Source organism: Panthera tigris, chromosome D3 (genome assembly GCF_018350195.1).
Source record: "Panthera tigris isolate Pti1 chromosome D3, P.tigris_Pti1_mat1.1, whole genome shotgun sequence".
NCBI lineage: Eukaryota > Metazoa > Chordata > Mammalia > Carnivora > Felidae > Panthera > Panthera tigris.
The window spans coordinates 32,186,306-32,205,356 of record NC_056671.1 but is presented as its reverse complement, the minus strand read 5'-3'; the positions used below and the strand labels follow the sequence as shown (position 1 = coordinate 32,205,356).

The 19,051-nt window shown below is 36.1% G+C and overlaps 1 protein-coding gene across 6 annotated transcripts in view; it reads right to left on the bottom strand.

Moving 5' to 3' along the window:
• The window catches only part of CEP76 (centrosomal protein 76), a 41,016-nt gene that overhangs the window by 6,121 nt on the left and 15,844 nt on the right, over positions 1–19,051 (bottom strand). For 3 of the 6 annotated variants that reach the window (XM_042961453.1, XM_007085892.3, XM_042961456.1), the window contains exons 10-12: positions 18,269–18,602; positions 15,245–15,462; positions 14,687–14,838 (exon numbers count right to left, since the gene is read on the bottom strand). In XM_042961453.1, the coding sequence (XP_042817387.1) occupies positions 14,700–14,838; positions 15,245–15,462; positions 18,269–18,602 (691 nt within the window). In that variant the 3' untranslated portion in view covers positions 14,687–14,699. The remainder of the gene's footprint in view (positions 1–14,686; positions 14,839–15,244; positions 15,463–18,268; positions 18,603–19,051) is intronic. The other 3 variants (XR_006209701.1, XM_042961455.1, XM_042961454.1) reach the window with 2 other exon arrangements.

The window sequence follows — 19,051 nt, the reverse complement described above, 5'->3', positions numbered from 1 at the left end:
TGACAGGATCATATGGTTCTTCTCTTTTTTTTTGTTAATGTGATGTATCACGTTGATCGATTTGCGAATGTTGAACCAGCCCTGCATCCCAGGAATGAATCCCACTTGATCATGGTGAATAATTCTTTTTATATGCTGTTGAATTCGATTTGCTAGTATCTTATTAAGAATTTTTGCATCCATATTCATCAGGGATATTGGCCTGTAGTTCTCTTTTTTTACTGGGTCTCTGTCTGGTTTAGGAATCAAAGTAATACTGGCTTCATAGAATGAGTCTGGAAGTTTTCCTTCCCTTTCTATTTCTTGGAATAGCTTGAGAAGGATAGGTATTATCTCTGCTTTAAATGTCTGGTAGAACTCCCCTGGGAAGCCATCTGGTCCTGGACTCTTATTTGTTGGGAGATTTTTGATAACCGATTCAATTTCTTCACTGGTTATGGGTCTGTTCAAGCTTTCTATTTCCTCCTGATTGAGTTTTGGAAGAGTGTGGGTGTTTAGAAATTTGTCCATTTCTTCCAGGTTGTCCAATTTGCTGGCATATAATTTTTCATAGTATTCCCTGATAATTGTTTGTATCTCTGAGGGATTGGTTGTAATCATTCCATTTTCATTCATGATTTTATCTATTTGGGTCATCTCCCTTTTCTTTTTGAGAAGCCTGGCTAGAGGTTTGTCAATTTTGTTTATTTTTTCAAAAAACCAACTCTTGGTTTCGTTGATCTGCTCTACAGTTTTTTTAGATTCTATATTGTTTATTTCTGCTCTGATCTTTATTATTTCTCTTCTTCTGCTGGGTTTAGGCTGCCTTTGCTGTTCTGCTTCTATTTCCTTTAGGTGTGCTGTTAGATTTTGTATTTGGGATTTTTCTTGTTTCTTGAGATAGGCCTGGATTGCAATGTATTTTCCTCTCAGGACTGCCTTCGCTGCATCCCAAAGCGTTTGGATTGTTGTATTTTCATTTTCGTTTGTTTCCATGTATATTTTAATTTCTTCTCTAATTGCCTGGTTGACCCACTCATTCGTTAGTAGGGTGTTCTTTAACCTCCATGCTTTTGGAGGTTTTCCAGACTTTTTCCTGTGGTTGATTTCAAGCTTCATAGCATTGTGGTCTGAAAGTATGCATGGTATAATTTCAATTCTTGTAAACTTATGAAGGGCTGTTTTGTGACCCAGTATATGATCTATCTTGGAGAATGTTCCATGTGCACTCGAGAAGAAAGTATATTCTGTTGCTTTGGGATGCAGAGTTCTAAATATATCTGTCAAGTCCATCTGATCCAATGTATCATTCAGGGCCCTTGTTTCTTTATTGACTGTGTGTCTAGATGATCTATCCATTTCTGTAAGTGGGGTGTTAAAGTCCCCTGCAATGACCACATTCTTATCAATAAGGTTGCTTATGTTTATGAGTAATTGTTTTATATATCTGGGGGCTCGGGTATTTGGCGCATAGACATTTATAATAGTTAGCTCTTCCTGGTGGATAGACCCTGTGATTATTATATAATGCCCTTCTTCATCTCTTGTTACAGCCTTTAATTTAAAGTCTAGTTTGTCTGATATAAGTATGGCTACTCCAGCTTTCTTTTGGCTTCCAGGAGCATGATAAATAGTTCTCCATCCCCTCACTCTCAATCTAAAGGTGTCCTCAGATCTAAAATGAGTCTCTTGTAGACAGCAAATAGATGGGTCTTGTTTTTTTATCCATTCTGATACCCTATGTCTTTTAGTTGGCGCATTTAATCCATTTACATTCAGGGTTATTATAGAAAGATATGGGTTTAGAGTCATTGTGATGTCTGTATGTTTTATGCTTGTAGTGATGTCTCTGGTACTTTGTCTCACAGGATCCCCCTTAGGATCTCTTGTAGGGCTGGTTTCGTGGTGACGAATTCCTTCAGTTTTTGTTTGTTTGGGAAGACCTTTATCTCTCCTTCTATTCTAAATGACAGACTTGCTGGATAAAGGATTCTCGGCTGCATATTTTTTCTGTTTAGCACACTGTAGATATCGTGCCAAGCCTTTCTGGCCTGCCAAGTTTCATTAGAGAGATCAGTCACGAGTCTTATAGGTCTCCCTTTATAAGTGAGGGCACGTTTATCCCTTGCTGCTTTCAGAATTTTCTCTTTATCCTTGTATTTTGCCAGTTTCACTATGATATGTCGTGCAGAAGATCGATTCAAGTTACGTCTGAAGGGAGTTCTCTGTGCCTCTTGGATTTCAATGCCTTTTTCCTTCCCCAGTTCAGGGAAGTTCTCAGCTATAATTTGTTCAAGTACCCCTTCAGCACCTTTCCCTCTCTCTTCCTCCTCTGGGATACCAATTATGCGTATATTATTTTTTTTTAGTGTATCACTTAGTTCTCTAATTTTCCCCTCATACTCCTGGATTTTTTTATCTCTCTTTCTTTCAGCTTCCTCTTTCTCCATAACTTTATCTTCTAGTTCACCTATTCTCTCCTCTGCCTCTTCAAGCCGAGCCATCGTGGATTCCATTTTGTTTTGCATTTCGTTTAAAGCGTTTTTCAACTCCTCGTGACTGTTCCTTAGTCCCTCAATCTTTGTGGCAAGAGATTCTCTGCTGTCCTGTATACTGTTTTCAAGCCCAGCGATTAATTTTATGACTATTATTCTAAATTCACTTTCTGTTATATTATTTAAATCCTTTTTGATCAGTTCATTAGCTGTTGTTATTTCCTGGAGATTCTTCTGAGGGGAATTCTTCCGTTTGGTCATTTTGGAGAGTCCCTTGCGTGGTGAGGACCTGCAGTGCACTTCCCCTGTGCTGTGGTGTATAACTGGAGTTAGTGGGCGGGGCCGCAGTCCGACCCGATGTCTGCCCCCAGCCCACTGCTGGGGCCACAGTCAGACTGGTGTGTGCCTTCTCTTCCCCTCTCCTAGGGGCGGGATTCACTGTGGGGTGGCGTGTCCCGTCTGGGCTACTTGCACACTGCCAGGCTTGTGTTGCTGGGGATCTGGCGTATTAGCTGGGGTGGGTAGGCAAGGTGCACGGGGGGTGGAGGGGCAGGCTTAGCTCGCTTCTCCTTAGGTGATCCACTCCAGGAGGAGCCCTGTGGCAGCGGGAGGGAGTCAGATCCGCTGCCGGAGGTTTGGCTCCGCAGAAGCACAGAGTTGGGTGTTTGCGCGGAGCGAGCAAGTTCCCTGGCAGGAACTGGTTCCCTTTGGGATTTTGGCTGGGGGATGGGCGGGGGAGATGGCGCTGGCGCCTTTGTTCCCCGCCAAGCTGAGCTCTGCCGTCCGGGGGCTCAGCAGCTCTCCCTCCCTTTGTCCTCCAGCCTTCCCGCTTTCCGAGCAGAGCTGTTAACTTATGACCTCCCAGACGCTAAGTCGCGCTTGCTGTCGGAACACAGTCTGTCCGGCCCCTCCGCTTTTGCCAGCCAGACTCAGGGGCTCTGCTTGGCCGGCGAGCCGCCCCTCCGCCCCGGCTCCCTCCCGCCAGTCCGTGGAGCGCGCACCGCCTCGCCGCCCTTCCTACCCTCTTCCGTGGGCCTCTAGTCTGCGCTTGACTCCGGAGACTCCCTTCTGCTAATCCTCTGGCGGTTTTCTGGGTTCTTTAGGCAGGTGTAGGTGGAATCTAAGTGATCAGCAGGACGCGTTGTGAGCCCCGCGTCCTCCTACGCCGCCATCTTCCGGAACCTCAATCCCAAACTATTTTCTTAACCTGAATTCTTGTGTCCTCTTGATCCTTTCTTAATAGCCATTAATGGAGTACAATGTCTTTCTTTCTCTTATTTGCTATGCATGTTCATTCCTCATGAGAACTGGAAGTATAAACCTGGTTCCTACTTTTTGTCTAGTAATCATAATCCTTTCTAAGAGATGTTAGAAAAACATCATTGACATTAAAATTCATAAAGACATGACTCCTAGATCTCAACCTAAAACTATGACAATATTTTAAACAAACTTCCTAACACTTTGCTAAGTAATTATCATTTTTCAAGTGCAATACTGTCATAATGCCATTTGACATTTTCAGTTTTAACTAAATTATGTAGTATTCATTTTTTTTCTTTGTAGCAGAAGCAATTTTTATGTTGTAGGATTATAAATATTGGGCCAACTTTCCTCAGCTAAAACAGAGCACTAGAGCAAGCACCGAGATAATTTAGGCCAACTGTTCACAACTTTTATTCTGACCTAACACATAAGATAGAGGACATTCGTTTATACAACATTTCTACAAGCATATCCAGGGATATTTCACATTCTCAGCCACCTATCTATATACCTCCACTTATTTCTCTCCCACAGAGGAAAGCTTATCATTATGCGAAAATGAACATGACATCATTAAAAGCCCAATGGTGTAGCGTTAACCCCTTGAATTTGTCTTGTAAAGTAAATTAATACATTAATACTTAAAACTCTTTCAAAGCACCTAAAAATGTGTAAAATAACTAAGAGTTTATGAAGTAACATATAGAAGTCTATTAAAAGATCACAAGAGATTATCTAATGCAAAGCCGTAAGTAACCTTGCCATTAAGTTTACCTGTGCAGTTTACGACACAAAAAGTAGCATTTTTCAGTGATTGACCAAATGACAAGAACCTCTTTTACATATATTTAAGAAAAAATATACTATATAAAGACATATTTCAAAAAGACTTCGGGTAATTCTGAAAATGTCTTTGAAAAAGAACCTAATATTGCCATGGAAATTTGCAAAGAAGTAACCTTTGAATTAATTTCTTCTACTATATTTAAAACAACTGCTACTGGTAATGTATAAGCTATTTAACCGATTCTTACTATCAGGTTTATTAAGAACTGAAGATTCCAACCTAACATCTTTGAACTAATCCAAAGACACTAGTTTTAGTAATATATTGCCAGAAAAAATTAATCTCAAGTTTCATTCAAAACATTATTTATAACTTTAGTTTAAAAAATTCCATATATCACTGGAATTAAGGTAGTATAAAACTAAAGTTGATTCTCATAAGTTAAGATGTATATGAGAAACCCTAGAGCAACTATCAAAAAATAAATAAAAATATAATGACAAAACGGTTAAAGACATTTAAATGCTGCATTAGAAAATATTCACTTAATGCAAAAGCAAGCAGTAAAGGGGAAATAAAGGAATAAAAAAAGGCATGAAACACAAAACAAAAAGTTAAATGGCAGACATTAAACCCAGCTATACCAATAAGAACATTAAATATGAATGGATTTAACAATCCAGACAAAAGGCAGAGACTGTCAGATTGGGGAAAAAAATAAGATTTGACTATACACCATATACAAGGGATACACTTTAAACTGCAAGATATGAATTGATTAAAAGTTAAAGGATAGAAGAAGATATAATCATGTAAACAGCAACCACAAGAAAGTTATACTAATATCAGAAAAAGTAGACTTTAAAACAAAAATATTATTAGAGACAAAAAGGGACATTTTAAAAAGGACATATGCACATGACAATTACAATCATATATATCAAAGCACCAAAATATATCAAACAAAACCTGAAAGGAATGTAGGGAGAAATAAACAACTCAGCAGCAATAGTTGGAGGACTTTAGGGACACTTGGGTGGCTCAGTTGGTTAAGCATCCAACTCTTAATTTCACCACAAGTCATGATCTCATGGTTTGTGAGTTCGAGCGCCACATCAAACTGTTAGTGCTGAGCCTGCTTGGGATTCTCTCTCTCCCTCTCTCTCAAAATAAATAAATTAAAAAAAAAAATAGTTGGAAGATTTCAGTACTCTTCTTTCATTAATGACTGAACAACTAGAATAAACCATTAATGGATACATAAACAAGGATATATTTGAACACTATAAACAACCAGACCTAACAGACATCTCTAGAACACTCCACCCAGCAACAGAATATACTTTTTTTCTTAATGCACATGTGAACATTCTCCAGGATAAATATGTTAAGCCACAAAACAAACCTCAATAAATGTAAGAGGATAGAAATAATACAAAGTATGTCCCCTGGCCACAATAGAATGAAATTAGAAATCAATAGCAGGAGAAAAAAATTGGTTAACTCACAAACATATGGAAATTAACACACTCCTAAACAGCCAAAGGGTCAAAGAAGAAATCGAAAGAGATATCAGAAAATACTTTGATATGGATGAAAATGGAAAAAAAAAAAACAAACATACCAAAATTAATGAGATGCATATGAAGGAGTGCTTACAGGAAAATTTATAGCTGTAAATGACTATATTAAGAAGAAAGAACTCAAATCAATAACCTAACCTTCTACATTAAGATACCAGAAAAAGAAGTACAACTAAACCTAAAGCAAGAAGGACAGAAATAATAAAGATCAGGGTAGAAATGAATGAAAAAGGAATAGAAAAACAACAAAGAAAAATCAGTGACACCAAACCCTAGTTCTTTGTTATGATCAACAAAATTGGAAAAAAAAAGAGAGAAGACTCCCATTAGTAGGATCAGAAATGAAAGAGGGGGCCGCCTGGGTGTCTCAGTAGGTTGGGCATCCGACTTCAGCTCAGGTCATGATCTCACTGTCCATAGGTTCAAGCCCCGCATCAGACTCTGTGCTGACAGCTCGGAGCCTGGAGCCTGCTTCGGATTCTGGGTCTCCCTCTCTCTCTGCCCCTCCCCCGCTCAAGCTCTGTCTCTGTCTCTCTCAAAAATAAATAAACATTAAAAAAAATTTTTTTTAAAGAAATGAAAGAGAATCATCACCACTAGCCTTATAAATATAAAAAGGATTATGAAGAAATACCATGAACAACTGTACACCAAAATTAGATAACTTAGATGAAATGGATAAATTCCTATAAAGACACACAAACTATCAAAACTGCCTCAAGAAGAAACAGACAATCTGGACAGACCTATAACAAGTGAAGCAATTGAGTTTGCAATCAAAAAACTACTCACAAAGCCCAGGACCAGATGGTTTCTGAATTCTACCAATTAAAGTGAAAACTGAATCAACTTTGCACAAACTCTTCCAAAAAACAGAAGTGAGGAACACTTCCCAATTCATTTTATGAGACCAGGATTATCCTGATATCAAAATCAGACAAAAGATATTACAAGAAAAGTAAATTACAAACCAGTATCTCTTATGAATACAGATCAAAAAAATCCTCATCAAAATACTAGCAAACTGAACACACAGCAGCATTTAAAAAGAATTATACACCATGACCAAGTACAATTTATCCTAGAATTTCAAAGTTGGTTTAACATTTGAAAATCAAGTCATGTACTACATTATATCAATAAACAAGAAACAAAAATCACATGATCATCTCATTAGATGTAGAAAGAGCATCTGACAAAAATCCAACACCCTTTCATAATAAAAATAAAAACAACTAGGAGTTAGATGGGAACTTCCTCAACCTGATGAAGGGTATCTATGAAAAGTTAACATCATAGTTAATGGTGAGTTATTTCTCCCTAACATCATGAACGAGACAAGAATATCTCCTCTCATCACGTCTCTTCAACACTGTGTTGGAGGTACTAGCCAGAGCAATTAGGTAAATGAATGAATGAACGAATCAATGAATAAATGTCATCTAGGTTGGAAATGTAGAAGTAAAACTACTTCTATTTGCAGGTGTCATAATCGTGTATAAAGAAAATCCTAGGGAATCCACTAAAAAACTATTGGAATTACTAAATGAGGTCAGCAAGCTTGCACGATACAAGATGAATCTACAAAAATCAATTATATTTTTAATCACTTGCAATGAACAATCAAACATGAAACTAAGAAAACATTTACAATAGCCATCAAAAAGATAAAATGGGAATAAATTTAACAAAAGTACAAAACTTATACTCTGAAAACTACAAAATATTGTTGAGAAAAATTAAAGATTTAAAATAAATGGGAAAACAAGCCATGCTCATAAATCAAAAGACTTAACATTGTTAAGATGGCTATACTCCTCAAGGGGCACCTGGCTGGCTCACTTCGTAAAACATGCAACTCTTGATCTCAGGATTGTGAGTTAAAGTCCCATGTTGGGGCTTTTAGGGAGAAAAAAATACCAATACTGCCCAAAGCGATCCACAAATTCAAGGCAATCCCTCTTATAATTCTGGTGTCTGATCTTGCCATTTTCAATGATGTAGATGGAGCTAGAATATATTATGCTAAGTGAAATAAGTCAATCAGAGAAAGACAAATACCATGATTTCATTCATATGTGGAATTTAAGAATCAAAACAGATTAACATATGGGAAGAGGGTGGGAAGAGAAGAGAGGGAAACAAGCCACAAAAGACTTAATGACAGAGAACAAACTAAGGGGTTGACAGAGGGATGGGCTAGATGAGTGATGAGCACTAAGGAGGGCACTTATGATAAGCATTGGGTGTTGTATGTAAGTGATGGATGAATCACTGAATTCTACTCCTGAAACAAACAAACTTCTGGTTGTTTTATAGAAACTGACAAGCTGATTCCAAAATTCATATGGAATTGCAAGGGACTCAGAATAGCCAAAACAATCTTGAAAAAGAACAAAGTGGAGGACTCTCACACTTTCCAAATTCATTTTCTTTAAAAAAAAATTTTTTTTATGTTTTTATTTTTGAGAGAGAGACAGAGTGTGAGTGGGAGAGGGGCAAGAGAGAGAGAGGGAGACACAGAATCTGAAGCAGGATCCAGGCTCTGAGCTGTCAACACAGAGCTCGACACAGGGCTCAAACACATGAACCGTCAGATCATGCCCTGAGCCGAAGTCGGACGCTTAACTGACTAAGCCACCCATGCACTCATTTTCTTTTGAATTAAGCGCTACACCCAACATGGGGCTTGAAGTCACAACCCCAAGATCAAGAGTCACATGCTCCACCAACTGAGCCAGCCAGGCACCCCTCATACTTCCCAATTTCAAAACATACAACAAAGCAACGATAGATGATCAAAATGTGTTAGAGGAACAATAAAAAGAGTGGCACAATAACAATAGAGAATCATGACTCTCTATTCCTACATCTTTTGTCAACTAACAAGGTTGTCAAGATCATTCAATGGGGATACAATAGTCTTTTCAACAAATGGTGATGAAATACCTCAATATTTATATGCAAAAGAATGAAGAATGTTACCTGACAACATACACAAAACTTCACTGAAAAGGGATCAAAGACCTAAGAGCTAACACCATAAAACTCTTAGAAGAAAACGGGTAAATCTTCATCATCTTAGATTTGGCAATGGATTCTTAGATATGACAATAAAAGCAAGAGCAACAACAACAAAACAGATAAATTGGCCTTTGTCAAATTAATAACTTTAGTACTTCAAAGATACAATCAAGAAGACAACCCATAGAATGGAAGAAAACATAGACAAATCATACTATCTGATAGGAGACTTGTATTTAAAATATATAAAAGACGCTTACAACTCAATAATAAAAAGACAACCCTACTTAAAAATGGGCAATGGATCTAAATAGACATTTCTTCAGGGAAGATACACAAATGGCCAACAAACACGTGAAAAAAAAAATGCTCAGCATCATTAGAGATCAGGGAAATGTAAATAAAAACCACAGGGAGATACCACTTCACACACCCTAGGATGACTAGAATCAGAAAGTCAGGTAATAACAAGGTGTTGGCAAGAATGTGAAGAAATCAGAACCTTCATCCACTGCTGGTGGGATTGGAAAGTGGTGCAGTTGCTTTGGAAATCTATTTGGCATTTCACTAAAATGTTAATTATTATATTAACCCAGCAATTCCTCTCATAGGTATATATATATACTCAAAAGAAATGAAGACACATGCCCACACAAAACCCTGGACATGAATGTTTATAGCAGCATTATTTAGCCAAAAGATGGAAACCACCAAAATGTCTATTGATTGACAAATAGATACACAAATATGATGTAACTATGCAAGGGAAAATTTGCCCAAAAAAGGAATGACATAATGATACATGCTACAACATGGATAAATCTTATACATTATGCTAAGTGAAAGAAGCCAGTCACAAAAGACCATATATGATTCCATTCATAAGAAAATCCAGAATAGGGAAATCTACATAGAAAGTAGATTACTGGTGGTTTACGGCTAGGAGGCAAAGAGGGGAGATAGAGTAATAGTTAAAGGGTACAGTGTTTCTTTTTGAGGTGGTAAAATGTTCTAAAATTGATTGATGATGGTTGCACATCTCTCTGACTGTATGCAAACCCTGAACTATATACTTTTTTTGAATTACATACTTTAAAATGGTTAATTGTATAGTAGGCAAATTATATTAATAAAGCTGTTAAAAATTAGTGATAAAATCTGTTTGCTTATGTTCAAATCAAATAGATTTAACTTCTGACAATCATCTTACAGTTTTGTACTACCATTGCTCCCATTCCCTCACTGGACACTTTGTACAAGGAAAAGATTTTGTAAAAGTTCAGTAACAAGTAGCCAGTTAAACAACTAATTTGTAAATAAATGGATTTCAGAATTAAAACAGACTGAATAGGACTGAAATATTTTCTAGATGCATGTTAGTGGGCACTACTCTTATATGTCAGTTTACTGAATCTCTTAAGTACACAAATAGTTGAATTCTACACCACAAGGAATCTCAAGAAGCTCACTGCCCCTCTAAGGGCTTCAGCTTCCCTAGGCCAGACTCCCTGAAGGGCAATTCTGGCCTCATCTGTCATTGACCTGATACCCCAAATATCACCGCAATTTTTTATAGGTTATGTGATAAGTATCATAAAGACTGGTGCCTTCCATGTCCCTGTCTTGGGTAGAACCACTAAAATGAAAATTTTCCATACTATGTGGGTTACTTGGTCATATCCAGAAATGCCATCCCCAGAGGAAAAAAAAAACTCACATTGTACAGAGATATAGCAAAAAGAAGCAAACTCAAAGTCAGAACTTGGCTCTAGAACTGATCTATTAGAAATATTATCTTTAGACAGGGAACTTCACTTCTCTAGATCTCCATTTCATTACTATATAAATTAAGTGGACTAGAAGACCTAAGATTCTGTTCAAGTCCAAAATCCTGTAATTCAAAACCGTGAAATATTAAATCACATGTAAAAATAGCATAAGTATAATGGTAGTTAAAACTGTATAGATGCAAAACCAAAAAAAAAAAAAAAATAGCTACCTTCAAAAACACTAGGAAACATCTGTTTTTGGAGTATTAGTACAAGTCTAAATTCCATAGAATCAGAGAAAGAAATCTTTCCTGAGAGTATATGTGAACTAACAACCAGCTAAAACCTCCTCTACCTTCCCTTCTAGTATCCATGACTATTTCAACACTGGTGTCATGTAGTGAATTCACAAACCAAATAAAGGTCCAATGTAATTACAAGGACTATGCCAACCAAATCTCAGAAGAAAATATTAAACATTTAATACCCACACTTAAATGCATTGATGACTGTAAGTGAATTTGTGTTTTAAATGTAGAATATGCTACAAACAATATAGAATATGCTATAAACAATAAACAATAGGTTCTTCAAAATTAGATGGCTTCCAGTTTATATGTTTGACTATTTTGTTTTTAATATTTTATAAAGGCTTTGGCTAATCTCAAATTATTTTTCAACTGCCAACAGCTTGAAAACAATGCTACTTTTTCATTGGCTTAAAAGTTAAGAGCACGTTAAAAAAGGGGCGCCTGGGTGGCTCAGTCAGTTAAGCGTCTGACTTCAGCTCAGGCCATGATCTCACTGCTTGAGTTCGAGCCCTGCATCAGGCTCTGTGCTGACAGCTCGGAGCCTGGAGCCTGCTTCAGATTCTGTGGCTCCCTCTCTCTCTCTCTCTCTCTCTCTCTCTCTCTCTCTCTCTCTCTCTGCCCCTCCCCCACTCACACTCTGTGTCCCTCAAAAAATAAATATTAAAAAAAAAAAAGCATGTTAAAAAAACAGATCATCTAATTCCTGTACTTATCTCCATTAAATAGAAAGTATGAAATTATTATCTGAACTGTAGTCTAACCTTAACTATGTTCCTGTTTAGTACAGCATGAAATCAGAAGTATAAATGGGTTAGTTTAAACAATCGATGGTTTGTAACTAATGTATTCTGATGGTCAGCTATATGGTATAGAATAGTACTTTAGTAGCAACAGTCTTTTCAAATATAAAGGCTACTTTTTTTGGTTCAAACCTTGTCTTTGTTAAAAAGTAGAAAACTGGGTTTCAAATACGTGTACTTTCCAGAACTGCCAGGTTGTCAATGTGTTTTTGCAGATATCAAAAAATGTATACCTCAATACAAGAAAAAAATTTAACAGCACTTGGAGTGTTCACTTGGTTGGAACTAAATTTAATAACTTTTATTCAACAGGTTCATGCTAGAGTAATGAACTTTCTAGGTTTCTGATAATCTTCTACTAAATAAATACACCTATGTATTATACACACACACACATATATATGTATAGGGAACTGTACTAGCGTACATATTGTCTAAAAGAACATATTAAAGACATTATATAAAAAATGTTACATTTTTAATAGGAAAACAACCTTTATGACAGCTAAATAGACAAGATATATTTAATTTTTAAAAAGAAAAATTGTTAGTAATAAGAGTAGAATTCTAGTGATAAATGCACTGAAATAATCTTTTGAAATAAACCACCTTTACAGAAAATTATTAATGCCAGCCTCTATTAAAGTGCATAAAAAGGAAATTTATTTCAGAATTTATACCAAAGGTGCATTATGGATACATGTGTTACTCTGGTACAGTAAGGCAGGAAGCCCAGCCTCAATGATAATATAGCCTTCATCCTAACATAGTCTGCCTCTTAGTATGTGCCTCATAAATAGTTTGTTCCAAAAGGTGAAAATTACAAGCGATTTTCTCTATTGATAGCTTTATGAGTAATTTTGACAACAGAATAAAAAAGTCTTAATTCTTATTTTTCTAATTCTCTAAAGTCATGTCAGTCTCACAAGAAATATCTGATTGTTTTCAAAGAAAATTGAGAAGAGGGATATTTTCAGACTTTTTAAGCAAGCTAAATCATAAATACCATATATAAAAATAAAAGGTAAATTTTAGGCTATCTCTAGATTTTAATTTTTTTAAAAAACATTAAATCATTTTCTTTGCAATGGTGAGGTAAAGTGATGAAAAGAAAAACTTGCACAGGTGCTTTCTTAAGAAGACCAATGGATAAAGCAACTGAATCAAGAACTGTGCACAGAGGTGCTGAATGGACAGTCATAGCTACCACATCATGCAGTTTATTACAAAAAGTGAAACTGCTATAGCTTTTTTAATGTTCACTGTTGCTCTCTTAAAACCTTGCTCAATTTTAGGGGCACCTGGGTGGCTCAGTTAAGCATCTAACTTTGGTTCAGATCATGATCTTGCAGTTGATGAGTTCAAGCCCCACGTTGGGCTCTGTGCTGACAGCTCAGAGCCTAGAGCCTGCTTTGGATTCTGTGTCTCCCTCTCTCTCTGCCCCTCCCCTGCTTGCACTGTCTCTATCTCTCAAAAATAAATAAACATTAAAAAAAATTTATATATAAAAAAAGGCTTGCTCGATTTTAAAACAAGTATCAGAAGGAAGTCCCTTACATATGCTTATTTTTCAGTGGCCTCACATGATTCTCCCATTTAGAGTAGTTACATATACACTGATGTTTTTATCACAATGAAAAAAGGGAAGAAAGAAAAACAAATGTGGGTTCATAAGATGGAATCCATGAAGAGGCTAATAATGGATCCTTTGACTACAGAAAATCAGCAACAGACTGCAAATATTAATTATAGAAAACAAGGGCACCTGGGTGGCTCAGTTGGTTAAGTGTCCGACTTTGGCTCAGGTCATGATCTCAGAGATCATGAGTTTGAGCCCTGCGTCGGGCTCTGTGCTAACAACTCAGAGCCTGGAGCCTGCTTGTTCTCTGCCCTCCCTCTCTCTGCCCCTCCCCTGCTTGCACTCTGTCTCTTAAAAAAATAAATTAAAAAAAATTAATTATAGAAAATACTTTATCAGTATCATAAAAAAAGAGTATGATAAATTTTTTCTAAAATACTCAATTCATTTTTATGATGATTCAATCAAATACTTATAAATTATTCATGTACTTTTCTGTGAGTTTTTTTTATTATTAATATTTATGTTTTCGGGTATTAGTTTTTCCTGCTCTTGCATCAAAGTCCTCCCATAAATCCCTGGAAAGTCATAAATATCCCTATAGCCATGGGTAAACCACTAAAGTGATAATTCATCAAGATGTATTTTCACCTAATAAATAAATCTGTTGTGAGATTAATTTCTATTTATATAAAATAATCCCATTTAAGCTATGAAAAATAATGTTCCATATTGACTTTACTATGGCTCAAACCCTCAGACAAATAAGTATCTCTCTGATTGCCTGTTAATGCAAAGAAAACTGGGTAAATTTTATATTCATATTTAAACTACTGAATACCTGTAAACAAAGTAGCATTTATTAAAATAAAATAAACACTTAATTTATACTAAATTCCACTCAGATTTATACAAGTTTTTCATTCTTAATTTTTAAATACATACATGATTTTTTTCAAACATTTTCAGTCAGGTATATACAATAGTAAAATATGACATCCAAGCCAGAATGTGATTTTTAAAATAATGAACCTCTAAACAGCTAGTAATGTACAATGTGTAAAATTCCAATAAAACACAGGTATATTCTTACAGAAATGTTAGTCCTATAATACTGAGCGATATTTACAAGCAAACATGATCCAAACAGCACATGCAGATTCAGGGTAAGTAAACACTCGGACACGAACTGCCAGTCGCACCTGGTCTCCACGGCAACAGATTATTTCTTCACAGAAAGGAGACCTACAGAAGAAAGAAGATTTATTCAATTAAGAAGTGAACATAGGTTTTACTTTTTTCCAAGTAAGTCAGCATTTAAAATAATTTTTAAAAATCCTGTCTCTGCTACCAACAGCCCTGTAATTTTGGTTAAGCTATCCGAATTATAGAACATTTCCTCACAGTGTATAAATTTAAAAAATTACACTAGAAAAGATCAGAAATCTTCAACTAATATTGCACCAAAATCAATGGGAAAATTATCCAACTACCTAGAGCTACATTTCAGACTCACAATCTGTGGCAAGGAAAATAAATCATTATAGAATTTCATTATGTGATTCTAAAATCATTCCTAAAAAACCAGACTAACAGATTGCTGAAACTGCTAAGCCAATAATAACATTTATGAATTCGAAAATTCATTCACCGAAGACATGTGGCAAATGCACGCCTTGCATTTCTATATACAAAATGTATTGGGAACCCTTTAAATGTGTGACCATCAGGTACAGCCCTCCTTATGGCATCTTGAAATTCTTCATTGCCTGCAGATATACTTGTTGTACGCTCAAATTCATAAGAAGCCAAAGCTGGTGATAAGAGATAGGAAAGCTGGTCTTCCCAAACAGTGGTGAGACCAAGATCCTATAGCAATCAAAAGACAAAAGAAAAAAAGAAAAGGTGAAATACACTATTTAGAAACCAATTGTTAATTGTTGACTATTTTAACATATGCCAAGAGAAAATTCTTAAAACCTGTCATAATTTTTTAAACTTTCTAGTAACTATTATAAAGACACATGCAAATAAAAAATAAAAGGAACTATAGGCATCTGGTTTTACTTCTTAGAGGAAAAAAATGTTTTTTCTTTTTAAGTTTATTTATTTATTTTGAGAGAGAGAGAGAGAGACAGAGAGAGAGAGAGACAGGGCAGAGAGAGAATCTCAAGCAGGATCCATGCTGTCAGCGCAGAGCCTGACAAGGGGCTCAATCTCACAACCACGAGATCATGACCTGAGGTGAAATCAAGAGTCAGATAAGCTTAACTGACTGAGCTCCCCAGGTACCCCCAACAAAAAATTTTCAATACAATAGTCTTAGTAAAGGCTCCAAAATCCTATACTTCCTTAATATCCACTAGAAAAGACCATGTGGAATAGTCCTACTATGAAAAACATGGTATCACTGAATTCTGAGATCACATTTTATTTGACTTTAAATAATACGATTGAATCTGCTTAATTTGAGAGCTCCAACATAAATTTAACTGTAGTAGGGGAGAAAAATCAACAAATGAATTGCACGTATAAACTCAAGTATTTATTGAGCATTAACTCTTAAAAAAAACACTAACTTTTATACTGTAAAGAGATAAAAAGATGAAAAAGACATGCTATAGGCCCTCAGGGAGTTTAAAACATGTTTCTATGGAATGTTGAAGGCAATTATGATTTCATTTATATACATCAGAGAAACTACAGATATTCAGACACATGACATTTTAAAAACACTGTTATAAACATAAAAAACTTCTCAAAATTCTAAATATTTTGATATAATAAATCTCTAGCATTTCTTGATTTTGCATTCAAGGTTTTTACTGGTTCCAAGTGACTTCAAAGGTCCAGTATCATCCATCTATTTCCAGCAGCAAAAGCAAATCTCACTTGCTGATTTACAGGCACTACTAACTTAGTGATCAACACTGGTATCTAGCTCAGTTTTTTGTTTTTTTTTTTTTAATTTTTTAAACTTTTTGGAGGGGGTGCCTGGATGGCTCAGTTGGCTAAGTGTCTGATTCTTGGTTTTGGCTCAGGTCGTGATCCCAAAGTTGTGGGATCGAGCCCTGGGTCAGGGCTGTCTGTGCAGAGACTGCTTGGGATTCTCTCTTTACCTCTCTCTGCCTCTCCCCTGCTCACGTGCATGCGCTCTCTCTCAAAATAAATCAAATAAACTTAAAGAAAATAATAACAAAGAATAATTTTTTTAAGCTTACTTATTTTGAGACAGAGACCATGCAAGCAGGGAAGGGACTGAGAGAGGAACAGACAGAATCCCAAGCAGGCTCTGCACTGTCAGTACAGAGCCCGAGGTGGGTGGTGAACTGTGAGATCGTGACCTGAGCTGAGATCAAGAGTCAGACGCTTAACCAACCAAGCCACTCAGGCACCCCTGTTTTCTTTCTCTATTCAAATTCTTATAATGTAATAAAATACTGGTTTTGTTTGTAAACAAAACCTAAGAAAATTAAAATGTTCTTAGTATGCTTAGCTTTTTTATACTTTTCCTAAGTATGAGTGATGGAGGGAAAGGGGCAGTAATGAGGGGCTCTCATTCCCAGCGGTATAGTGAACTAGATCCTTGAGCAACCTATTGCTGAGAACTACAAATGCCAGACTAAATATTTTCCAAAATACTTTTAAATGCTTTGATGAATTAGCAAGTAAGTATGGCAGATTTTAGAGGCCAAAGCTAATAGTAACTGGAGCCCAGAACACATATCTATCAGTTTGTCTTCGATGGCCTCAAGAAACACAGAAAACAGGATTCATCAAAAGGTGAATTAGAAATAAATTTTCTGAGATTCTAGTCCTTTATCGGTTATATGTGTTGCAAATAACTTTTCCCATTCCAGTACTGCTCTTTTCAGCCTCTGACTGGTTTATTTTAATGAACAAAAATTCTTAAAATACACTAATCTTTTATGATTAATGCTTTTTATGTCTTCTTTAATGTACTTTACAAAAGAAATCAAAATGGCTAATAAAGAGGTTTGACCTCATAAGTAATCAGGAAAATGCAAATTAAAGCTAGAAGGATGTAATTTTACATCTACCTAAGTTAGTGTAATAGGAAGAAAAAAAACAAACAAAACTAACCTGGAAAAAATGAATATAAAAAATTATAACCCAATATTTTCAATAGAGAATAATACGAATAAGTACTTCACAAAAAAGAAATAAAAACAGTAGTATTTAACAAAATCTGAACTAGTTCACCACTCTTTATTTCTAGAAGGAAATAATAAATTTTAAAAGTATTGGTGGAGTGCTAGGTGGCTCAGTCAGTTAAGTGACTTGATTTCAGCTCAGGTCAAGAACTCTCGGTCTCACGGTTCCTGAGATAAAGTCCAGCATCAGGGCTGTGCACTGACAGCATGGAGCCTGCTTGGGATTCCATCTCTCTCAAAATAAACTTAAAAAGAAAAAACAGTACAAGTACAAGTATTGGTATATTTGGAAATTTCTGAGTCTCAGAACTTAACTCTCTTGACTCTCAAAACTATAAGCTTCTTAAGGGCAGGAACTCTGCTGCCCTTTGCTTTGTTAAATTTGCTTTGTTCAGGTATAAAAGTGACTGTACTATCCCACCTGCACCCCTCCCAAAATTGTTAAATACATAAACAACTGACAAAAAATGCATGAAACTACTAAGTTCAGTATTAATTACCTTTCTGTGTTCTGACACTAGTAGCCTTAGCTGCATTTCTATTTCATTACTTGTTACTGAAGCATCAATTGTAGATGCACATAGAGGGGGAAAGGGAGGAAGGGATGTTGTAGCTCCTGGGGCACACACAGATTTGATTGCTTCTTCACTCATGGGTTTCCATTTGGATTCATCATTCAAATCAAACACACATATTTCTACTGAGTCAGAGGGCTGACAATTTCCCAGGAACATCTGATGATTGAAAACACAACCAATTGTTCGATATGGGTACAATGGCTTGGGCTGTTCAGCAACTGGAGATTCATCAGGATTGACAGGTTTGTGGATATACCTAAAAGAAGTAAATCATAATTTTATATAATAAGAACTTAAAAATTAAGAAGGCAGCATCTTATTGAGAAAGAAAATTATTTGAACACTTAAGGCCATAACTATTTCCCAAGACTAGAGTTTAATATTTGTTTTTCCTTCTTATATTTCTACATTTACTCTATCTACAGTAATTGTATGGCACACAGTATGATATAAAAATCAACTCCACTCGGGGGGCACTTGGTGGCTCAGTTGGCTAAGCATTTGACTTTGGCTCAGGTCATGATTTCACGGTTCGTAGGTTCCAGCCTCGCATCAGGCTCTGTGCTGACAGCTCAGAGCCTGGAGCTTGCTTCAGATTCTGTGTGTCCCTCTCTCTCTGCCCCTTCCCCACTCCTGCTCTGTCTCTCTCTCTCAAAAATAAATAATAAACATTAAAAAATTTTTTTTAATCAACTCTACTTTAAC